General features: G+C 34.8%; 2 protein-coding genes across 3 annotated transcripts; both read right to left on the bottom strand.

The window, feature by feature from the left end:
* Nucleotides 1-581: 581 nt before the first annotated feature.
* LOC145067897 (phosphoinositide phospholipase C 2-like) lies at nucleotides 582-3,233 on the bottom strand. The gene is made up of 9 exons (XM_079014927.1): nucleotides 2,964-3,233; nucleotides 2,670-2,869; nucleotides 2,452-2,587; nucleotides 2,197-2,361; nucleotides 1,875-2,125; nucleotides 1,642-1,759; nucleotides 1,433-1,567; nucleotides 1,244-1,330; nucleotides 582-1,170 (listed from the first exon to the last, which is right to left on the bottom strand). Exons 1-9 carry the CDS (start codon nucleotides 3,231-3,233, stop codon nucleotides 850-852), a joined length of 1,683 nt encoding a protein of 560 aa, XP_078871053.1. The 3' UTR covers nucleotides 582-849.
* On the bottom strand, nucleotides 3,159-8,303 carry LOC145067896 (phosphoinositide phospholipase C 4-like). 2 transcript variants are annotated; one of them, XM_079014926.1, is made up of 10 exons: nucleotides 7,792-8,303; nucleotides 7,158-7,490; nucleotides 6,809-7,066; nucleotides 6,506-6,720; nucleotides 5,855-5,972; nucleotides 5,597-5,749; nucleotides 5,431-5,517; nucleotides 5,103-5,313; nucleotides 3,413-3,468; nucleotides 3,159-3,236 (listed from the first exon to the last, which is right to left on the bottom strand). In XM_079014926.1, the coding sequence occupies exons 1-9, from the start codon at nucleotides 8,113-8,115 to the stop codon at nucleotides 3,416-3,418; spliced, it is 1,752 nt and encodes a 583-aa protein (XP_078871052.1). In that variant the 5' UTR covers nucleotides 8,116-8,303; the 3' UTR covers nucleotides 3,159-3,236; nucleotides 3,413-3,415. The 2 variants fall into 2 exon arrangements, with proteins under 2 accessions (XP_078871052.1, XP_078871051.1); XM_079014925.1 differs by lacking the exons at nucleotides 3,159-3,236; nucleotides 3,413-3,468 and having other exon boundaries at nucleotides 4,839-5,313; nucleotides 7,792-8,300.
* Between the last annotated feature and the right edge of the window lie 9,848 nt (nucleotides 8,304-18,151).

Raw genomic sequence — 18,151 nt, forward strand, 5'->3', positions numbered from 1 at the left:
GTCTTCAACTTGACTCACAATATGGTCATACTATATGTCCACTCATCATAACTGTCATGTCATTACAATAGGACTCTTAAAGTATCTCATCAAGTCTAAAATCCCATCTAGTGTCCATTACTCTCAACACGTCCACATCAGTCACAACTCACACCTCTATATTGATCAACACATAATTGATACTCTAAATCCAACACGAATTAAAAGATCCAATGAAACTGTCTATTACTCCAAGGACCCGTACCTACTTCCTAACATAAACATGATCAAAGATAATGAGCCCCATCTTTACAAACTCATAATCATCATATACTCATGTCTCTAATAACCTACCTAGATCACACACCTAACCACATAATCCCCACATCACAATATGTTCATTGAAGCACAAAAAAGGTCTCTCAAAACTCCACAACACACCCAACATCTTAAATAATATATAGATTCTTGGACGACAAAGGTAAACCATGTTAGAGTTTATAAATGATATATAAATTCTTTTATAGATTGAATGTTTAGGTTAAAAATAAAGAAAACAAATAATCTAATTATGGTCTTCAGAGAGAAAGATAAATACAAGATACACAAGGAAACGATAATAATCATAACCTATATGAATACTCACAATGACTTGTCACATCAAGTAACTGAAACTCGTATTAGGATTTTATGTTCTTTCACATTGTCTCAGTTGTTTTCGAGATTACAAATGCAACTACCACTAAGAAACGCTCGATAACCCGGTTCATTTATTCATGTACAAGTAGCCTCCTTGACTCTTTAAAGGGTTGGATATAATCAGTAATATAACCAAAGATCCTTTGAATCCAATGGAATGTAGGAAATAATCTAACTTATGGGAATCACAAGTTCAAAACGCATGAGAAGCTTTATGAACCTATATTTTTCGCCTTTTTTGTTATACAATGGGACACAACGTATGCCTGTTCTCAACTCTGAAACAGGTAAGCAAGTTTGGCCTCCAAACTCATTTTTCTTGGTGGTGTCATTATCTTTAACCACAATTCTTAACAATGCCAATTCCGGGACCTTAATCGGAAATTCAAACTCCTCATTCCAAAGTGGCCACCAATCATCCTCAATTGTCTTGGTTTTATACATTCTTGGAGATTTATCATCATCAGCATCCTCGTATCCATATACTCCCACCTACCAATGATTTCACCATATCTTCAAACAATGGTAAAATAAACAAAGATAGGGAAAATTCGATCCAACTCACTTTTGCATAGAAGTCAGGTGGAGAACAGTAATCGAAGTGAGCATGATGAAACTCCGAATGCCATCCTTCTCCCATGTAAATTTTTACCTTTTCAACAACATAAAGGGAGATGATTAATTAATTAATTAATATATGATCATGTGAATGACAACTTAGAATTGCTGCCTTTTTGTTAGATTTCCAATCAACCTTCAAAATTTTCTTGACTTCATTGGGACGAAAGCTCAGGTCCCCATCACATAAAAACTTTGGTTTCTTCACGTATCCACGACCACCATTGGCTCTGAACATTCCTTGCATCAACCACAGATTCTTTCCATATCCCTGAAAAAAATGGAGATTCTTTTTGTAAATATATAGTTGAAAAAAAATATATATATATATACATACATGCATACCTGCATGTTGAATGCAACCATTTGAGCTCCGTGCTTCCAACCATGAAATGGACTGTAATTAGACGAATCAAGACGCGTCCCTTTAGGGTACACCCTCAGTATATTCCTCTCTGTGAATCTAGAGCCATATCAAATATCAATCAAGAAAGATTTGGATTTCAGTTTATTTGATTCAAGAAAGGTTTGGATTTCGCCTCAAAATCAAAACTTTTTAAAGGGTATTGTATTTGTACCTCACGATTTGTTGCCCATGTTCTTGGCAAGCTTCTACAAGGGCCTGTTCACTCAAGCTAAGACGTTTGTATTTATTTGGGTCAACATGTAGAGAATCAAGCAGGTTTCCTTTATGCTTTACAGCATGGATAAAGATCAAGTCCTTGTACTCAGGGACTTCACCCTGTAGATCTTCCTCAGGATGCCTACTTTCTTCATCTGAACCTTCTTTGCTTTTCAAGCAGTCAAAAATGGTCCCTGATTTTATATTCTGTTGCAAAAAGAATATCTTATGTTACACCAATCATACAATAATAATAATAAATCAAGAAATCAAATTACATTAGTCATTTTCTTATCATCCACAGTCTCTGGCTCCAAAGACTCATTTGGTGGTTTTGTTGAGATGATGATCTTCTTCTTTAGTTCCTCAGGTGAGGGTAGTTTAGTCAATTTATGATCTTTGTCTGGGAGAAGCAGCATGTCCTGAAACGTGCTTTTCACCATCTACAAAATTAACAGTTTTGTAAGTTTTCTTTCAGTAATGGGGAAGAATAATCAAGATTCAAGAAACAGAAAGGTTTTATTTTTACTCACAAGTGCCACTTTATCGCGTAGTTTTTTGTTGAGATGATCTTCAAAAGTGATAACAACTGGATATTCGGAAGCATGGAAGGCGTAATCCTTGATAACTCTCAAACATTTCCTCAGTTTTACAGATGAGGTTAGAGTCCTTTACAGAAAGAAGAATCGTATTAGTGATATTACATTATTACCCTTCTAACATGAAGCAAAATAATCAACTTGATAGATACCTTCCATGACAAACATTTATATCGGTATTTGTCGAATTTGGCCAAAGATCCAATTCAATACCTCTTACACCTTTCTGTAGGGCCCTTATGATAGGTCTAACACTACTGTCACTTGTAAACTGGTTACCAGTTAAATAAGTATTGTGACTTGTGTATATATAATAATGAGAAAGTGGAGATTTCATGTCATCAAGAATCGTCTGAAAGGATCAAAGATATGTTCTTGTGAGATTTCATGCTTCAGAACTCATTTAAAAAAGATCATCATAAGGGTACAATTTATAGAAAAATTACTTGAAGAGGATAGTTGAGGTCGCTGTATAAATATTGCAAGAGATGCAGGCCTTTGTGTTGAAGATTGTGATGTTTTGCTCTGTTGAAAATGGCTTGGGCATCAGCATCAGTTTGTTCTTGATATTCTGTCAAGAAATCATGAAGATTTTGAACACTCATTATACCATCCTCTGAGTAGTTTGAAACCACTTGTTTAAGATCTTCTGGAAGTGCATCTCCTTTTGGCCTGAAATGCCTCAAGAAGCAACCGAAAACCTCAAAAGATTGCATTATCTACAGAAGATGGAAAGAGAGGTGAATTATTATATATATATATGTGGAACAGAAGATGTGAAAGTGATTGCTTCCAATGATTGAAAAGGAATGGGGTATCAAAAAGGGGAAATAAAAACTTTAAAGATTCTAGCTTCATTAATATTGCCCCATATGAAAGTGAGAATTATTCTTACCAGCTAATATTCCAAATTCCATTCTTTTGCTTCTCTTTCTATTCCTGGAATATCTTCTGCATAAGATACATGTTTTCCATCATCACTCGCATATTTTTGTGAGATTATTGCAAAAAAATGAATAGCCTTTTATTTCGTACACATATGATTAACAAACAAATAAGAGTTACATATGTAAATCAACATAAAAGTGAAAAATACACACAATATAGTACTTGCAAACGTGATTTTATATAAATTAACAACAGATACAATGTTGACTACAATCCAAAATACATACTTGAATGATGATCAACACGTGATGAAGATTCCAAATCAGATAGAGGACACAACAATCAATTTAAGTGTAGTAACATAAATTGGCCAAACGAATTAACTGTCAAACTGACAGTTAATAAACGAAATTAGTATTAAAAATAGAAATTAATTTTGTATCTTAAAGTTATAAACAAATATGGGATTGTCAAGAAAGCCTAAGAACCCTGAGGGCCATGGTCATATCTTTGACAATTAAATCTTCATACATTTTTATATAATCTTGGTTAGCTCAGCCCATTTCCTTAGTCAAAAGGCCTCAATCCCTAGTTTATTGAACTTTTCAATCAACCAAGGACTTATAAGGCCTTTAGTGTTTTCTCATTCTACATACAAATATTTTCTATTCAAAGTTCAAACACCAACAATATCCCATGTTTGAATGGAAAATAAGGTAATCTAGAGCAACTATAATATTTTTTATCATGGAGGCTCAATATGATAAGCATAAGAAAAAGTGTTAAGAAACTTGAACATTTCTTACATCGCTATTTGGATTTACTTTGTGGGTTGTGAACTAAATCTATGCATAATTCAATTCTTATGGTTTCCTAGTTCATGTGAGTTTTAGAGAGCAAACATATCTTTGTCCTCAAAGACGCGATCACGCATCAATCTCATATAGGGAATGCCAATCAAGAATAATTTGTAGTTAGCATCACATATCATCATCACAAGATAATTCTAAGACTAGAGGATATATATATATATATATATATATATATATATAGTATAAAGTAACCCAAAGTTAGTTCATTGTGTATTTTGGGTATGTAAGTACTCTTGAATAGTGCATGCCGATTATCTTCCACTATCCTTTGCACAGGTGCTGAAATGGCGGAATGATTGTCATCATAATCTCCAAGTTTTCTAAGGACCTTTTCTATATAATAGGATTGAGTGGGAGTATATGATTCAAAATTACACCAACTACTCCCATGTCTTTCATGTGTCTTTCATGTGGAAGGAGGAATGTAACATTTTCTTGGGTTGGTTTATAACATCTAAACTCATCCCCATAGATATTAATTTCCCAAATGCCGTAGTCAATACTTTATTCAATTCATCAATCAACCGATATAAGGCCTTTAGTGTTCCTATGTGGGACAAGTTCCAACAAGATATACAGAGGTTTTATTTCAAAACTAAAAGATTACAACTCTTTCCTACAACAAACAACACAATCTCATTGCAAGAAAATTTAGAGCAAGTCAAACCCAACTCTAAGAATGAATGATGAGCTAGTCTAAGTGCATAATATACACTAGAAAACAAGACATGTGATACCTAATTTACATGAATTCGAAGCGCACAAGTAACCTTGCAGATGTATATTGATCTCCTTTACGATTACAAAGAGGGATTGCACGAATACCTGGCCTCAATTCTGATACAGGCAGACAAATTTGGCCAGCAAAATCATCTTTTTCTGACATGTTGTAATCATGTACTTCAATTCGAAGAAAAGCTAATTCAGGAACTGCTAATGGAAATGTAAACTCTTCATTCCAAACAGGTGTCCAGTTGTCCTCTTTGATCTTTGTTTTTTTCATTTTCTTATCAACAGGTGCTCCAGCTATACCCACCTGTCTCATTAATCCACCATTTCATATACTATTTAGTTACCATTTCATTTAAACATATATATATTTTAATAGTACAGCTTTGATTGTTAAGTTAAGAGAGTAAAGATAATTAATTACCCTGGTGTAGAAATCTGGTGGGGAGTATTTATCAAAATGAGTTTTTTTAAAATCAAAACGCCATCCATCTCCCATATAGATTTTCACCTGTTAATTAACATGATCACATTGTGAGAAGAGTTATTCCATGTTTTGTATGTTTAGCTAAAAGGGTCTTAATTTAAACCTTTAATGATGTTTGGGGTGGAAGCTTTGCTTTACGATTAAACACCTCATTCGTGGGCCCTTGTCTCATTAAAAACTCTGGTTTTTTCACATAACCACAACCTCCATTAGCTCTAAACATTCCATGCATTAACCACAGTGATCTACCATATCCCTGAATTAAATATCAAAGTTAACACATTAGTTACTAATAATAACATTGTAAGGGACATAATATCAAAGAACTTGTTGTTTAAGAAACTGTGTCCTAAGTCCTAACCTGCATATTAAATGCAACCATCTGAGCTCCATGTAGCCAACCGATTAGTGGCTTGTAATTGGTGGAGGTTATGCGTGTTCCCTTGGGATAGATCCTTAGAATATTCTTTTGGCTGAACCTAAAAACCAAATATTCACAATACAAATAATTAATATAGAATTGATACCATAAAATTCGTATTATTAATCTGTAACACCCTAAACCCTAAGCTATAGACTAGCCCAATAAACGTTGTATCAAACTTTTCACTTTCTATCCATTTGGAATGAGTTGTTATAAACTCTCTCTCTTAAATTCCTTCTCACTCAACAGCAACAACAATAGGGAACACCCAAGTTCCATAACAATGTGGTGGGGGAGTTATAGGCAGCCTCTACCTGAGGGTAGGGAGACTGCTTCCATAGATGACCTTCAGCATAAGAAGCAAAAAAATTAAATTGCAAGATCACACTATATCTCCTGCATATGAGACACCAGCCCATAATGAAAAAATAAACAGTGGTGTGTGTAACTAAAGAAAAAACAGATACACGCAATAAAGCTTAGAATAGTGAGGAGTAATGGTAAACTGGTGAATACTATTTGGATACTAGCAATATAAGTTGAATGTACAGATGGAGCAGTTTAGTTTTTTATCTAAATAATTTATACCTTACTACATCATGTCTATGATTTTCTACAGCCTTTTCAAGTGCTTGTTCAGCCAAACTCAGGCGCCTAACTTTGTCCTTTTCAACTTTCAATGCATCCTTCAATCCACCTTTTGGTTTGCCAGCATGAATTGCAATTAGCCTCTTGTAAATAGGAGATAAAGGTGATATTTTGCCCTCATTGTCAACATCATGGTCACTCCTATCACTTCCAGACTGCAACATATAAACACACAAATTCATTTAGCAAACACCCACATGGTAAAACTGATTGATAAGACTCAGTTATCATTGTGGGACAAACCTTAAAACATTTTTCTTCATATGATCCATTTCTTGAAGGCTCTTCACTCCAAGAATCATCATCATCAGAAGAGGAAGAAGAAGAAGAAAGGCGGCTCTTTCTTGAGCTACCTTGCTTGTCATCTTCGGCTTCAAGGTACTCTTTTGGGGGTTTGGTTGAAATCAAGATCCTATACTTTAAGCTCTCGGGTGTTGGAAATTCTTCCAATTTTTCTGATTCAGGGAAATATAGCATTGGCCCAAATGTTTCAGTGACCATCTACAATAACAGAAAACAGGGATATGAACAATATGAACAACATGGTGATGTGATTAGATGATTACATTTCACAGAATAGAAAAATATTCACCTGAGCTACTTTTGCTTGAAGATCAGGTGTAAGGTGGTCTTCGAGTGTTATGATGACTGGATAGGGAGAAGCCACGAAGGCATACTCTTTGATTGCTTTCAAACACCTCAAGAGTTCTACAGGGCTCGTCAGGGTCCTTCCATGAAGAACATGCACATGCTTTTTTGATGAGTTTGGCCATAGATCAAGTTCTATGACTCTTACACCTCGTTTGAGTGCTTTGATGATTGGAACTTCACTGCACTTGCTGCTTAACTGGTTCCCAGTCAAGTAAGAGTTGTGGCCGGTGTATATGAAGTAATGGGATAAGGGAGCAGTCATATCTTGGTGAACCTAAAATTGAAATCCATGGTTTTTTGTTAAGAACGATTGAATGTGTTATGAGTTCACTTTCTCTGCAGTTTCAGCCAAGAAAATGCGAATTGTTGGATGAAAGTAGTGCCAAGAACATATGAATCGCCCTTGATTGACCGAGAAAAGGCCAACACTACTTATGGATTTAAGCTAAAAATCGAAGTTCCGATCTGGTTTTTTAGATCAAACTTAGTACTCACACGAACCAAAACGTATATGGACTTGTTAAAATCCCTACTAACAAAATAACAGAAACAGCAGTTGATCAAATCGAAGATACCTGTGATCTAATTGGGGGATTAAGGTCGACGCTGAAGAGGAAGTGATGGAAATCCTCTAGAGAAAGAGCCTTCCTATTAATAAACTTGGCAAGATGATGCCGCTTGTGAAGTATCTGCTCAACTATACGCTCAGCTTCAGAAATCGAAGAATCGTGTTCATTGTCGCCCTGGTAATCCTCCAAAAACCGCCGGAGCTGATCTGCCGTCATGTGGATCCCATCGTCGGAGTACTTCTTGAATGCTTCTTTGACGTCAGTCGGCGGCTCTGCTTCCGATATCTTGAACTTCCTAGTAAAACACCAGCAAACCCTGTAATTCCCCATTACCCTTTCACTCGGCCTGTAAGATTCTCTCCAGCTTTTTAGGGTAACCAAATACAAATGTGGGTAATGGGAAATCCGGAATTTGTGCGAGTGCGTATATATAGAACATACTGACTTTACGCGATGGTGAAGCACACGCTTCTCGTTGTAGTAGATTCTTCACAGATGGAGCGATGAGAGAGAATATGTGTGTGTGAAATGTCGATCCTTCTGATTGATTTCGTGTCGTTGATTGCCATATGAACACGCACACCACTGACAAAGCATCAGTCGATTGGAATTATTAAAGTATTCCCTTCCCGCCTTATTTAAATATTATCCGTCCAACAAATAATATGACTATTCATGTTGCAAATCTGATTAATGATGATCATAGTTTTGTAATGTTTGGTAGTTAGAAAATTCATTTCTAATTTTTATTTTGATAGTTTATTAGGTGTGAAACTCATATATTAGGTGAGTTTATATATATATATATATATATATATATATATATATATATATATATATATTAAATTTAAATAATTTGAGAAGTTTGAATTTATAATAAAAATAAGAAAAATTTTGAATTATTAAAATTAATGAGACTTTAATACATTGAATATATTAAATATATAAACATTTTCTAATAAATACTTTATATATATATTACATTACATATTAAATGTGGATTTTTACTTTAATAAAATGAAAAAAACAATAAAATGACAAGTGGAAAATAGAAATTTCAAAAATTCTAGAAAATGTTATGCGACAAAATGAATGAGAAGAAGACATGAGACAAAAAAAAAAACTTTCATTTATTAGAAAGGAGGAATATGATTATTGTCATGGTAGCCTAACAAACTTATCTATAAGAGTGAGCATAATGACCAAAAAACTTAATCAAAACCCAATTAACCGATAAAACTGAACCATTTTTAAAATCGATGGTTCAGTTTGTATTTTTTCCTAACCGATGACTCACGGTTCGGTTATGGTTTTATAGATTAACCGAACCATTATTAACCGAAACGATAACTTTATATTTATATATATATATATATATATATATATATATATATATATATATATATATATTACATTATATATAAAATAATATAGTTCAACTTATTCAAGTGCAATTAATTTTTAAAAAAAAAAGTCATTAATGCTCACTTATCAGTAGACATGATTGAGGAATGAAACCATCTACGGTTGCACACACACAAACACATGCAATAAGCAATCATGCATTGTGCTAAGACAATTGATTAATTTGGTAATTCTTAATTCTACAATTTCTAAAAGTTTAGCAGAGTTGATTGGAGGCCGGATTTAAATACAAAAGTTATATGTTTTAGTTTATTATTATAAGATTTCAAAAGCTTACAAAAATTGTTGGTCCAATATTTTTTGTATTCGTTTTCATTTTTTATACCAATATACTTTCATTTTGAATCATTTTTTAACATTATGGTTAACCAATATTAACCATTAATCAAAACCATTAACCATAACCATTAGATACCAAAACGCATTAACCAATAGTAATGGTTATGGTCCGATTTTGTTCAATAACCGAACCAAACCGCCTCATACATACCCCTACTTATCATTTTTGGTTTAAATGATCTTTTTTTTTTTTTTTTTTTTTGCATTATAGAGGTATGAAGTCTATTTTAACCTGTTTATTTGGGACTTAGACTTGTTTTAACCAGTTTCCATTGTTAAGTCATGTCTATGTGAGATTATGGAGGCCACATGTTGTCTTGTTGTCTAACGTGTCTTTCTACTCAATACATATGTCAATGCTTTAGTAAAAGTCATTGCTTTCTGGGTAACATCAAAAAACTTTTACACCCTCAAGAATATAAACACAATAACAACCAACATCGAGTTTTGGGTTTGACTTGGAATTAATTAATTATTTTTTAAATTAATTAAAGGTTAAATTCTCCATTTGAGGAGATGGGTCTTTGAACAATGATAACTGGAATCGCAAGACGAAAGACGCCAGAGTGTAGGATAATGATTTGCCTTGCATTGTCACATGTTAATATGTTCCTTACTCCTTTGTCAATATTACTCTTTTGTCGCATGTTAATCTGCTCAAATGCGTTGTTATACAAATTTTTGGGAAATTTTGAAATGCAAATCTCATGGTTTCCAGATCTGTTGACTAATTGAGATAATAGAGTTTGTTCGTACGGGTTCAAAGATTCCTTTTAAAGATCCATGTTTCAATTTGGAATTTGTTCTAAGGGTTCAAAGGTTCTTTTTAACTATGATGTTTCGATTTCGATATGGGTTTCAATTTCAAAATTTGATTATTGATTTTCTTTTGATTACTGATTCATCTTATTTAAAGGTTCTTCCAAATTTTCTTGATTCCGAGAAACACTAGAAATCCAACAAAAAAGAGCAATTATTTAATACCTAGTCCGACAATCAACCTGTTATTTTGATTCGAGTATGCAAGGGGTAACAACCAAAACTGATTTTTGGGGTTAACATTTTGAAGGTCCGACATGTGTTCCTCCCCAGATCTCAGAAAACATGTTGTAGGGTTCTTATAAGAGGATAAGTCAAGCACTCGACTTTCGTGGGTTAACCCGGAGCTTTCAAGAACAATCAAAAAACTTTTACACCCTCCGATCAGAACTTGAGATGGATTTTAGAGATGAAGTTTGATTCACAGAACCAACACGAAAACGAGAATGCATATGTTCTTCAGCTTCTAAAGGAAACATTATTTAGGTCTTTGAGTCAAACAAGTCGCCGGTGACGTGTCAAATATTCAGACAAGTGGCAAGTGAGGTGACATTACTTTAATGATTTGTCAAATGGTACCTGCCGAGTACGAAGGGGTTCACCGGATGACCCCTTCATATTTTTCATAATGGCATTTTAAAACCTAAAATGCAAAAAAAAAAAAAAAAAAAAAAAAAAAAAAAAAAAATCACAAACGACCATTTAAATCAAACCGATAAGTTTGTTGGACTATAGTGACATTAGCCCTCAAAATAATTATACATTTATACTTTAAAATAGTTATTCCCTAAAGCAACTCCCCAAGAAGGCGGAACATAGAAAACCCGAACTTGTATTTATGTTTAGTCTTGAAAAAGAAACTTTAATTTAATTTTATGGTTTTAATATATTATTTATTGAGGTATTTATAATATATTGAAGGTTGTCACCTAATAAACCTTGAAAATGGTTCGTGAGACATATCTTTTCCCAGCTAATATTAAATATTTGTTCGTTCTCAACGTAAAATTCAACCATGTAGACAACAATTATAAATTTATAGGTAACTGTGAAATGTAATCATCTTATCAGATGAAGACTCCTGTTGTCATCTACTTCCATATGTCTAAGGGTATCAAAAGAATATAATATATGTTTTAACAAAAGCTTGTTTAATAACAAATTTTTTAAATTACATAATAACTTGAATCATTATATATATATATATATATATATATATATATATATATATATATATATATATATATATATTATTGGAGATTTTAGGTTACAATAACAATGTACTTATGGAATTTCACATAACACTTATGAGTATATGCAACCTAAAATATATTATGACTTTTCAATATTAATTGCAACATACTTTATGAAAAAAAAATTAAAACCCTATGATGATCGAAAATCATAGATATAAAACATGCATTTTCTTAAACTGAATGAAACTAATCAGACTCTTTGAAGATCTCCTTGAAAACTAGCTCCAACTGTGTGGTAGCCTCTAATGCGTCACACCCAAACTCCTAGGATGTAACACATGTTTCAGGTAAATAGTTCATTTATGTTTATGGCATTTTGAGAATTTTAGCTGTGGGTTTTATGGTGGCCACGACGTGGTGAAGGATGCACCACGACGTGGTCATGATCAAAAGAAGCGTGCAACATCAGTCTGGGCCACGACATGGCATAGTATTGGCCATGAAGTGGCGAGCGCCAACATGCAAAACCGAAATTTTACGAGTTTTGTGCCTTATTTAAGGGATGTGATGGCTAGGGTTTGTACACCCTCAGCTTCCCTCACCTCCCTTTCGACCTAGAGAAAACCCTAGTCTCTATTGCTGATCTTGTGAGCTTTTGTGGTGGTTTTTGGTCCTTTGAATGAGAAGAAGAAGTTTTTGGTGCATTATTCTAACAAGAAAATCTCATCATCATCATTTTTAGTGGTGGTTCTTGTAGGGTGCCCGGTGTTGCACCGACAACACCTACTTTTTTTGTACCTAGTGGACAAATTTTCGATTTTTTTACCTATTTTTTTCTGCATTGACAACACCTACTTCAACATCAGAAACACCTAGTATGTGTTCCTGCGTTCACCCCTGATCTTATAGGTTTTATAGGTTATAATTCAATGCATGAGGCGAAATAACTTAACCTTTAAGTTCACATGCAACCTATTTGGATCTAGGTTTTCTCTACTGATAGCTATAATGTATGAACATCAAAGAACCCCAGCCTATCCTAATATTATAAAAAATAAAAAGGATTGGGGTTTACACACCTTTTGATTATTATTGTAAAAACCAAACAATTCCCCTCTTTAAGTCTCTTGGAAAGTTAACACCAAAAGCTTGATGTCTCTAATGGTTTGTACCCAAACTATACCAATGGAAGACTTGAAATGAGAGATGACAGGGCAGCAGAAATTTGACTCTTCTTGCTTTAGGTATGCTTAGACGAAAATAGGGAATTTAGAGGATCTTATTTATAATTGATCGGCAAACCCTAGATAACCCTAATTTGAAATAAAATAATATTATTTTAAATCTGACTTTATCTAGTTTCCTTATTATCTATATGGAGCATTCTAGAAACCCTAGGAGGCTCCCTAATTTCGGCCACCATAGGAACATTTCAGAATCTCTCTTTTGTTCAACTTTTGAACAATCACAACTATGACATCCCCAATTTCACGGCCAGAAAAGACCGATTTGTTTATGCTTTATATAAAAATCAGAGTATCTTTTTGAAGAATGATATTGCAGAATTTGTTCCCAAAATATGATAAAGATACTATCAAATCATTTCCGAAGAAATGCATATTAATTATATTAAAAACATTGGGATGTCATCATCAATACAATACATAAGCATAAACGGAAAATAACATAAGCCTTACAACATTTATTATTCTACTGGCCTATAATCCATAATTCTCTCATCTGTTCGTCACACTGGTGCTCTTGTGCCATTACCTGTAATACAAGAAATTGAGTGGGTCAGGCTTGGGAGTCTGGTGAGCACATAGGGTTTTCAACCCACAATAATTAAATTCTTTTACTTTCATCAAATCATTCAACCCGATTGCCCGTTCCCGTTATCCTCACTTTATGTCCATAAAACATCTAATTAAGGTACCTAGCCTAAGGATTATCTTCAGGATTGACAATAATGCTTAGGGGATTCTTTAGCAATATATGTCAGTAAGGAAACCATGAGGGGGATGGAGTACACCTGGTGAACACGTAGTTCAAAAACACCTACATGTTGCGAGTCTGCCAACGTTCCACTGGACTGTATAGAATAGTTTGTGGTCGTCATCTATACTCCGCTAAACGACTGGATCAACTTTAAATTCAAGGACTCTCATCATTTATCTCATCTTTCATCTACCCATTTTTACCCAACATATTTATAGGTATAAAACACATATACAGTTTAAATCAAGTAAAAACATGTATAAATCGTTCATCCAACATAGATACCGGGAAAAAAATAATAGGAACATATAGCATGTAATTTATATTAAATACTTCATATCTGTGTGTAAGACTAAAGTAACTATGTGTCACACCCCAAAACCGGAACGGCGGAAACGTTCTGGGGTGGATGACGTCATGTCAAGTATCACAACACATGCATTATAGTAATCAAAGTACAACAAAACATTGCATTAATAGTAATAGTTTTTACATGGTTACATTACAATACATCAAAGTAATACAGACAAATGTAATAAGTACAACAAGGTACTAAGCTATCTTCATCAACAGCTCCTAGGATGTACCTGTCTAATTTCTGACCTGAGAATACAAGTTATTTGAAAAGCGAGTATCAGCATTTTTACAAATGCTGGTGAGTTCATAAGTATTTAGTGACATTTCATTCAAATAGCTTTATAAAGTAATAGTTTAAGTGTTTACAGTACATTAGAGTTCTTTCCAGAAAATCCTATATTTTCTTTAATAAAAGCAGCCTTCTACTAAGACTGGTCAGTGTTTTGTGGTAAAAAGTGGTTTTTCCTTAATTGCTATCATTATCAAAATACTAAATTTGATTATTAAAGAAAGCAAGAGACAACAGGGAAATAACATATGCCTCAGCAGTGAGGACTGCTGACTAAGGCAAAGGAATCATAGACTCCAGGAGAGTATCGAACTAACGACAAGCCTGGTTCGGTTTAACAAGTAGAGACTCAGACCCCATAAGGTACCAAATGAAATGTACAACTAGTAAGGTCTAAAACAGTGAAAAACAGACCCCATACAGTATCAAATGAAAGATACGTCTTGTAAGGTCAAAACAGAGAAAACAGACCCCAGACAGTATCAAATGAAAGATACGTCTTGTAAGGTCAAAACAGAGAAAACAGACCCCAGACAGTATCAAATTAAAGATACGTCTTGTAAGGTCAAAACAGTGTGACTCTGAAAATGAATTACCAACATACAGTGTAAATTGTCGGTGAAATACCGTTACCTTAAAGCCAATGAATTATAAGGTAACCCGGGATACTCGTAACCATACTGACTAGAGTACCAGACGCCCTACGAGCGTCTAAAATATGACATTTGTCACCCGTTGGCTTGGTAGGCCGAGACTGTAGCTAGCAGTCTGGGTGCGGGGTTGTCAATCCCGTATAGATCTATACACACAATGTCTGCTCTCCCTACAGGAGATTCTGGTTACCAACTAGACGATGGAGAAGGTCGTGTCTTGAAGATGCATCCCAAATAGTGGGTAGAGACTTCCAAATAGTGGGTAGTGTGTAAGTGCTGAACTAGAGGTAGAGACTTCCAAATAGTGGGTAGTGTGTTTCTAATGTAAGTGTAGACTAGAGGTAGAGACCCTTAACTGTATTGACTAGAGAATTCATGTATGCCCATACTCATATACATAATATATAACTAATGAATCAAACGACCTTCGGACAGCCATCCGATCCCACCAGACCACATCTCAACGAAGAAAAGGAAATAGGGCGGACGAGCCTTCCTAAGTCTTTCAATCATTACTTATATGTACCTATATAAGCACAGACATACATCTAACTACGACTGAGTGTGTATCAAGTAGAAGTGATTCTTGTGAAGTAGGAGTGTCTAACAAGTGAAGTAGGAGCGGTCGCAAGTGAAGTAGGAGTGTCGAACAAGTGAAGTAAGAGCGGTCGCAAGTGAAGTAGGAGTGTCGAACAAGTGAAGTAAGAACGGTCGCAAGTGAAGTAGGAGTGTCGAACAAGTGAAGTAAGAGCGGTCGCAAGTGAAGTAGGAGTGTCGAACAAGTATAAGCGTATCACGAAGTAGAGACGACAATAAGTGAAGTAAGAGCGTCTATCAGGTATAAGCGACTACAAGTATAAGTGAAATAGAGACAATAACTGGTATAAGCGTATCACGAAGGAAATGCGTTATCAAGTAGGATTTTTAAATAAGTAAAAGCGAAGCAGCAGTAACAAACAAGTAAAAGTATACATCGTGAAAGGAACTTTGATGAAAACCTTGGAAACCTTTATATTTAGGAAAATCGCATTTGGTGTTCTTGGTAAAATAAGTTTGAAAGCCTTTAAAATCTTTGGAACCTTTATAAACCAGTTTAAAATGAATTTAGATAAAACAGTATCAGTAAGAGTTTTGAAACAATTGAAAACCATTATAGTATCCTACTCGGTAAAACAGTGTAAAGTGTGGTAAAATCTTGTGCATGCGGGTTATCAATCACATGTGATTGATATGATAATTGGCATGTTTAACTTGTATTGCCCCCTATAAAACATGTAAAAACATTAAAAGGTTCATTCAGGGGTATGAACTCACCTGGCGTAAGTAGGTCCGACGAAGGTGCCGTTTGGGCGTTCGGTGTCATGTAAGGACTCGAACACACTCAATGACCTAATTAACATATGATAACATATGTTCACATACAATTAGTATATTCAATACTAATTAAACAAGTATACGCACTCAAAGGAGCGGAAAACACTTTGGTTAAGTGTTTGGGTGTCCCGGGTAGCATCTAAAGGTGTGTATGGCTTAGGAATGGAGTTTACTCTCCGAGAGTAACCCCTTATTACTTAGTTTACGACCCATGGATTACTCACCATGATTTTACGGCCGTAAACTCATGGTGAAGGGTTCTAGTGTGCTAAAGTGTCTCATATCAATTGTAGATTTATGCTAGGCTCAAATATCAAATGTGTGAATGGGTTTAAGGCATTAAATGGCCCCTTTGAGGAGTTTACGACCCTAAGCAAGGGAGCTTACGGCCGTAAGCTCCTATACACACCTTCTTTTGGTGTTTTAAGGCTCTATGTTGTTAGTGGAATTTTTCTAAGTCCAAATCCAAAAGGCATGAGTGAGTTTAAGGTCTTTAAGGGCTTCATTAGGGAGTTTACGGCCCAAGGACAACTCCTAAGGGAGTTTACGGCCGTAAACTCTCATTCCTTGAGTTTTGTGAAGTTTCAAGCCCCTAATACCTTGCTAGTAATTTACAATGAAGTGTGAGGCCATTTGGGGGAATTAAAACCAACATTTAGGCATGTTTGAGGGGGTTTACGGCCTTGACACATGTCTGGGCTGTAAAATCCTTTTGTGCCTTCATTTCATTGTTTTTAATTGTGCTAAACCCAAAATACTAAGTCCCTAAATTATGTATGAAGCCTAAGGGTGATTTAGGAGTGTTTTTGGGGCACTTTTGCAAGGTTTAGAGGTGTTTACAGCCTAAGCATGTGCTTGGGCCGTAAACTCTCTTTTATGCCTCAAATCATTGTGTTTTGTGATTAAACACTCCTAGACGAGTTCCTTAATTGGTTCCTAGGCTTAAAGGGACAAACTTGGGTCATTTTGGCCACATTTTGGGTGTTTACGGCCTAAGGAGGAGCTTAGGCCGTGAACTCCTTTTCAACAACTTAAATGGTCCAATTTTAAGCTATAATCATGAATCATAATGTTTAGAGTAAGCTAGGGTAAGTGGACTTACGATTTGGAAGCGTTTGGTTGCGGATTCGGGGCGAAAACGAGTCTACAGAGAGAGTATAGAGAGAGAGTGTAAAAAGTCTCCAATTGACTCCACTCACCTTTATATAGGGTTCCGAGTCGGGGCTCAGTGGAATTTTACCTGATACTGCCGTTAAACGGGGCTTTTGGTCGCACCCGATTTAGTGGTCGTAATAATAAAAACTAACTTTTCCAAATAAATGGAAATGTGTGTTATGTGTTTTTATTTCTTTTTATCACGACTTAACGGCATATTAAATGTAAACAAATGGAATGTTTATTAAATTGACGACCTCTAATTAACGGAACTTTATAAACTGGAATATTTCGTTAACGGTAACGGGGAAATGTAACGGAACAACTTGGGTTGTCACACTATGCACTTACTTGTTAAAGTGACGACTCAAAATCCGGGCAGTGTTTCGCTTCTAGCAACTGTCTTTTCCTTTGATGTAATTTAGTGTCATTATTGTTAGATAAGGTGTCTAAGTCCATAACAATATTTGAGATGCACTTGACCCGACCCGGCATGGTCCATTTGGGTTGCACTTCACCCGAACGATTTGGATAACCTTTTGAGAATAATATGTTTATGATTTGTTAATATATTATAAGTTATAATTATTAATATGAAATCATATTATTTAATTAGTATTGATCCTAAATTAATTTAGTGATAAAAAAGGTGACTAATTAAATATGAGCTCTTGTATTTATATAGTGTGAGCTAATACTCATTTGGAATGGGCTAGGCTTGCATGGGAGTCCATGGATGGTCCATGGAGATTTTAACCCAT

Source organism: Lactuca serriola, chromosome 8 (genome assembly GCF_051521515.1).
Source record: "Lactuca serriola cultivar US96UC23 chromosome 8, Lser_US96UC23_V15, whole genome shotgun sequence".
Classification (NCBI taxonomy): domain Eukaryota; kingdom Viridiplantae; phylum Streptophyta; class Magnoliopsida; order Asterales; family Asteraceae; genus Lactuca; species Lactuca serriola.

What these genes read in the sequence shown, in the direction of transcription:
- LOC145067897 (XM_079014927.1), bottom strand. Translation starts at nt 3,233, where the DNA reads ATGCAATCTTTTGAGGTTTTCGGTTGCTTCTTGAGGCATTTCAGGCCA. An exon ending in TGGTTGCATTCAACATGCAG is followed by an intron (nt 1,568 to 1,641) that starts GTATGCATGTAT and finishes CATTTTTTTCAG; the next exon opens with GGATATGGAAAGAATCTGTG. An exon ending in AAGTCAAGAAAATTTTGAAG is followed by an intron (nt 1,331 to 1,432) that starts GTTGATTGGAAA and finishes GTTGTTGAAAAG; the next exon opens with GTAAAAATTTACATGGGAGA.
- LOC145067896 (XM_079014925.1), bottom strand. Translation starts at nt 8,115, where the DNA reads ATGGGGAATTACAGGGTTTGCTGGTGTTTTACTAGGAAGTTCAAGATA. An exon ending in CATAGACATGATGTAGTAAG is followed by an intron (nt 5,973 to 6,505) that starts GTATAAATTATT and finishes TTTGGTTTTTAG; the next exon opens with GTTCAGCCAAAAGAATATTC. An exon ending in TGGTTGCATTTAATATGCAG is followed by an intron (nt 5,750 to 5,854) that starts GTTAGGACTTAG and finishes TATTTAATTCAG; the next exon opens with GGATATGGTAGATCACTGTG.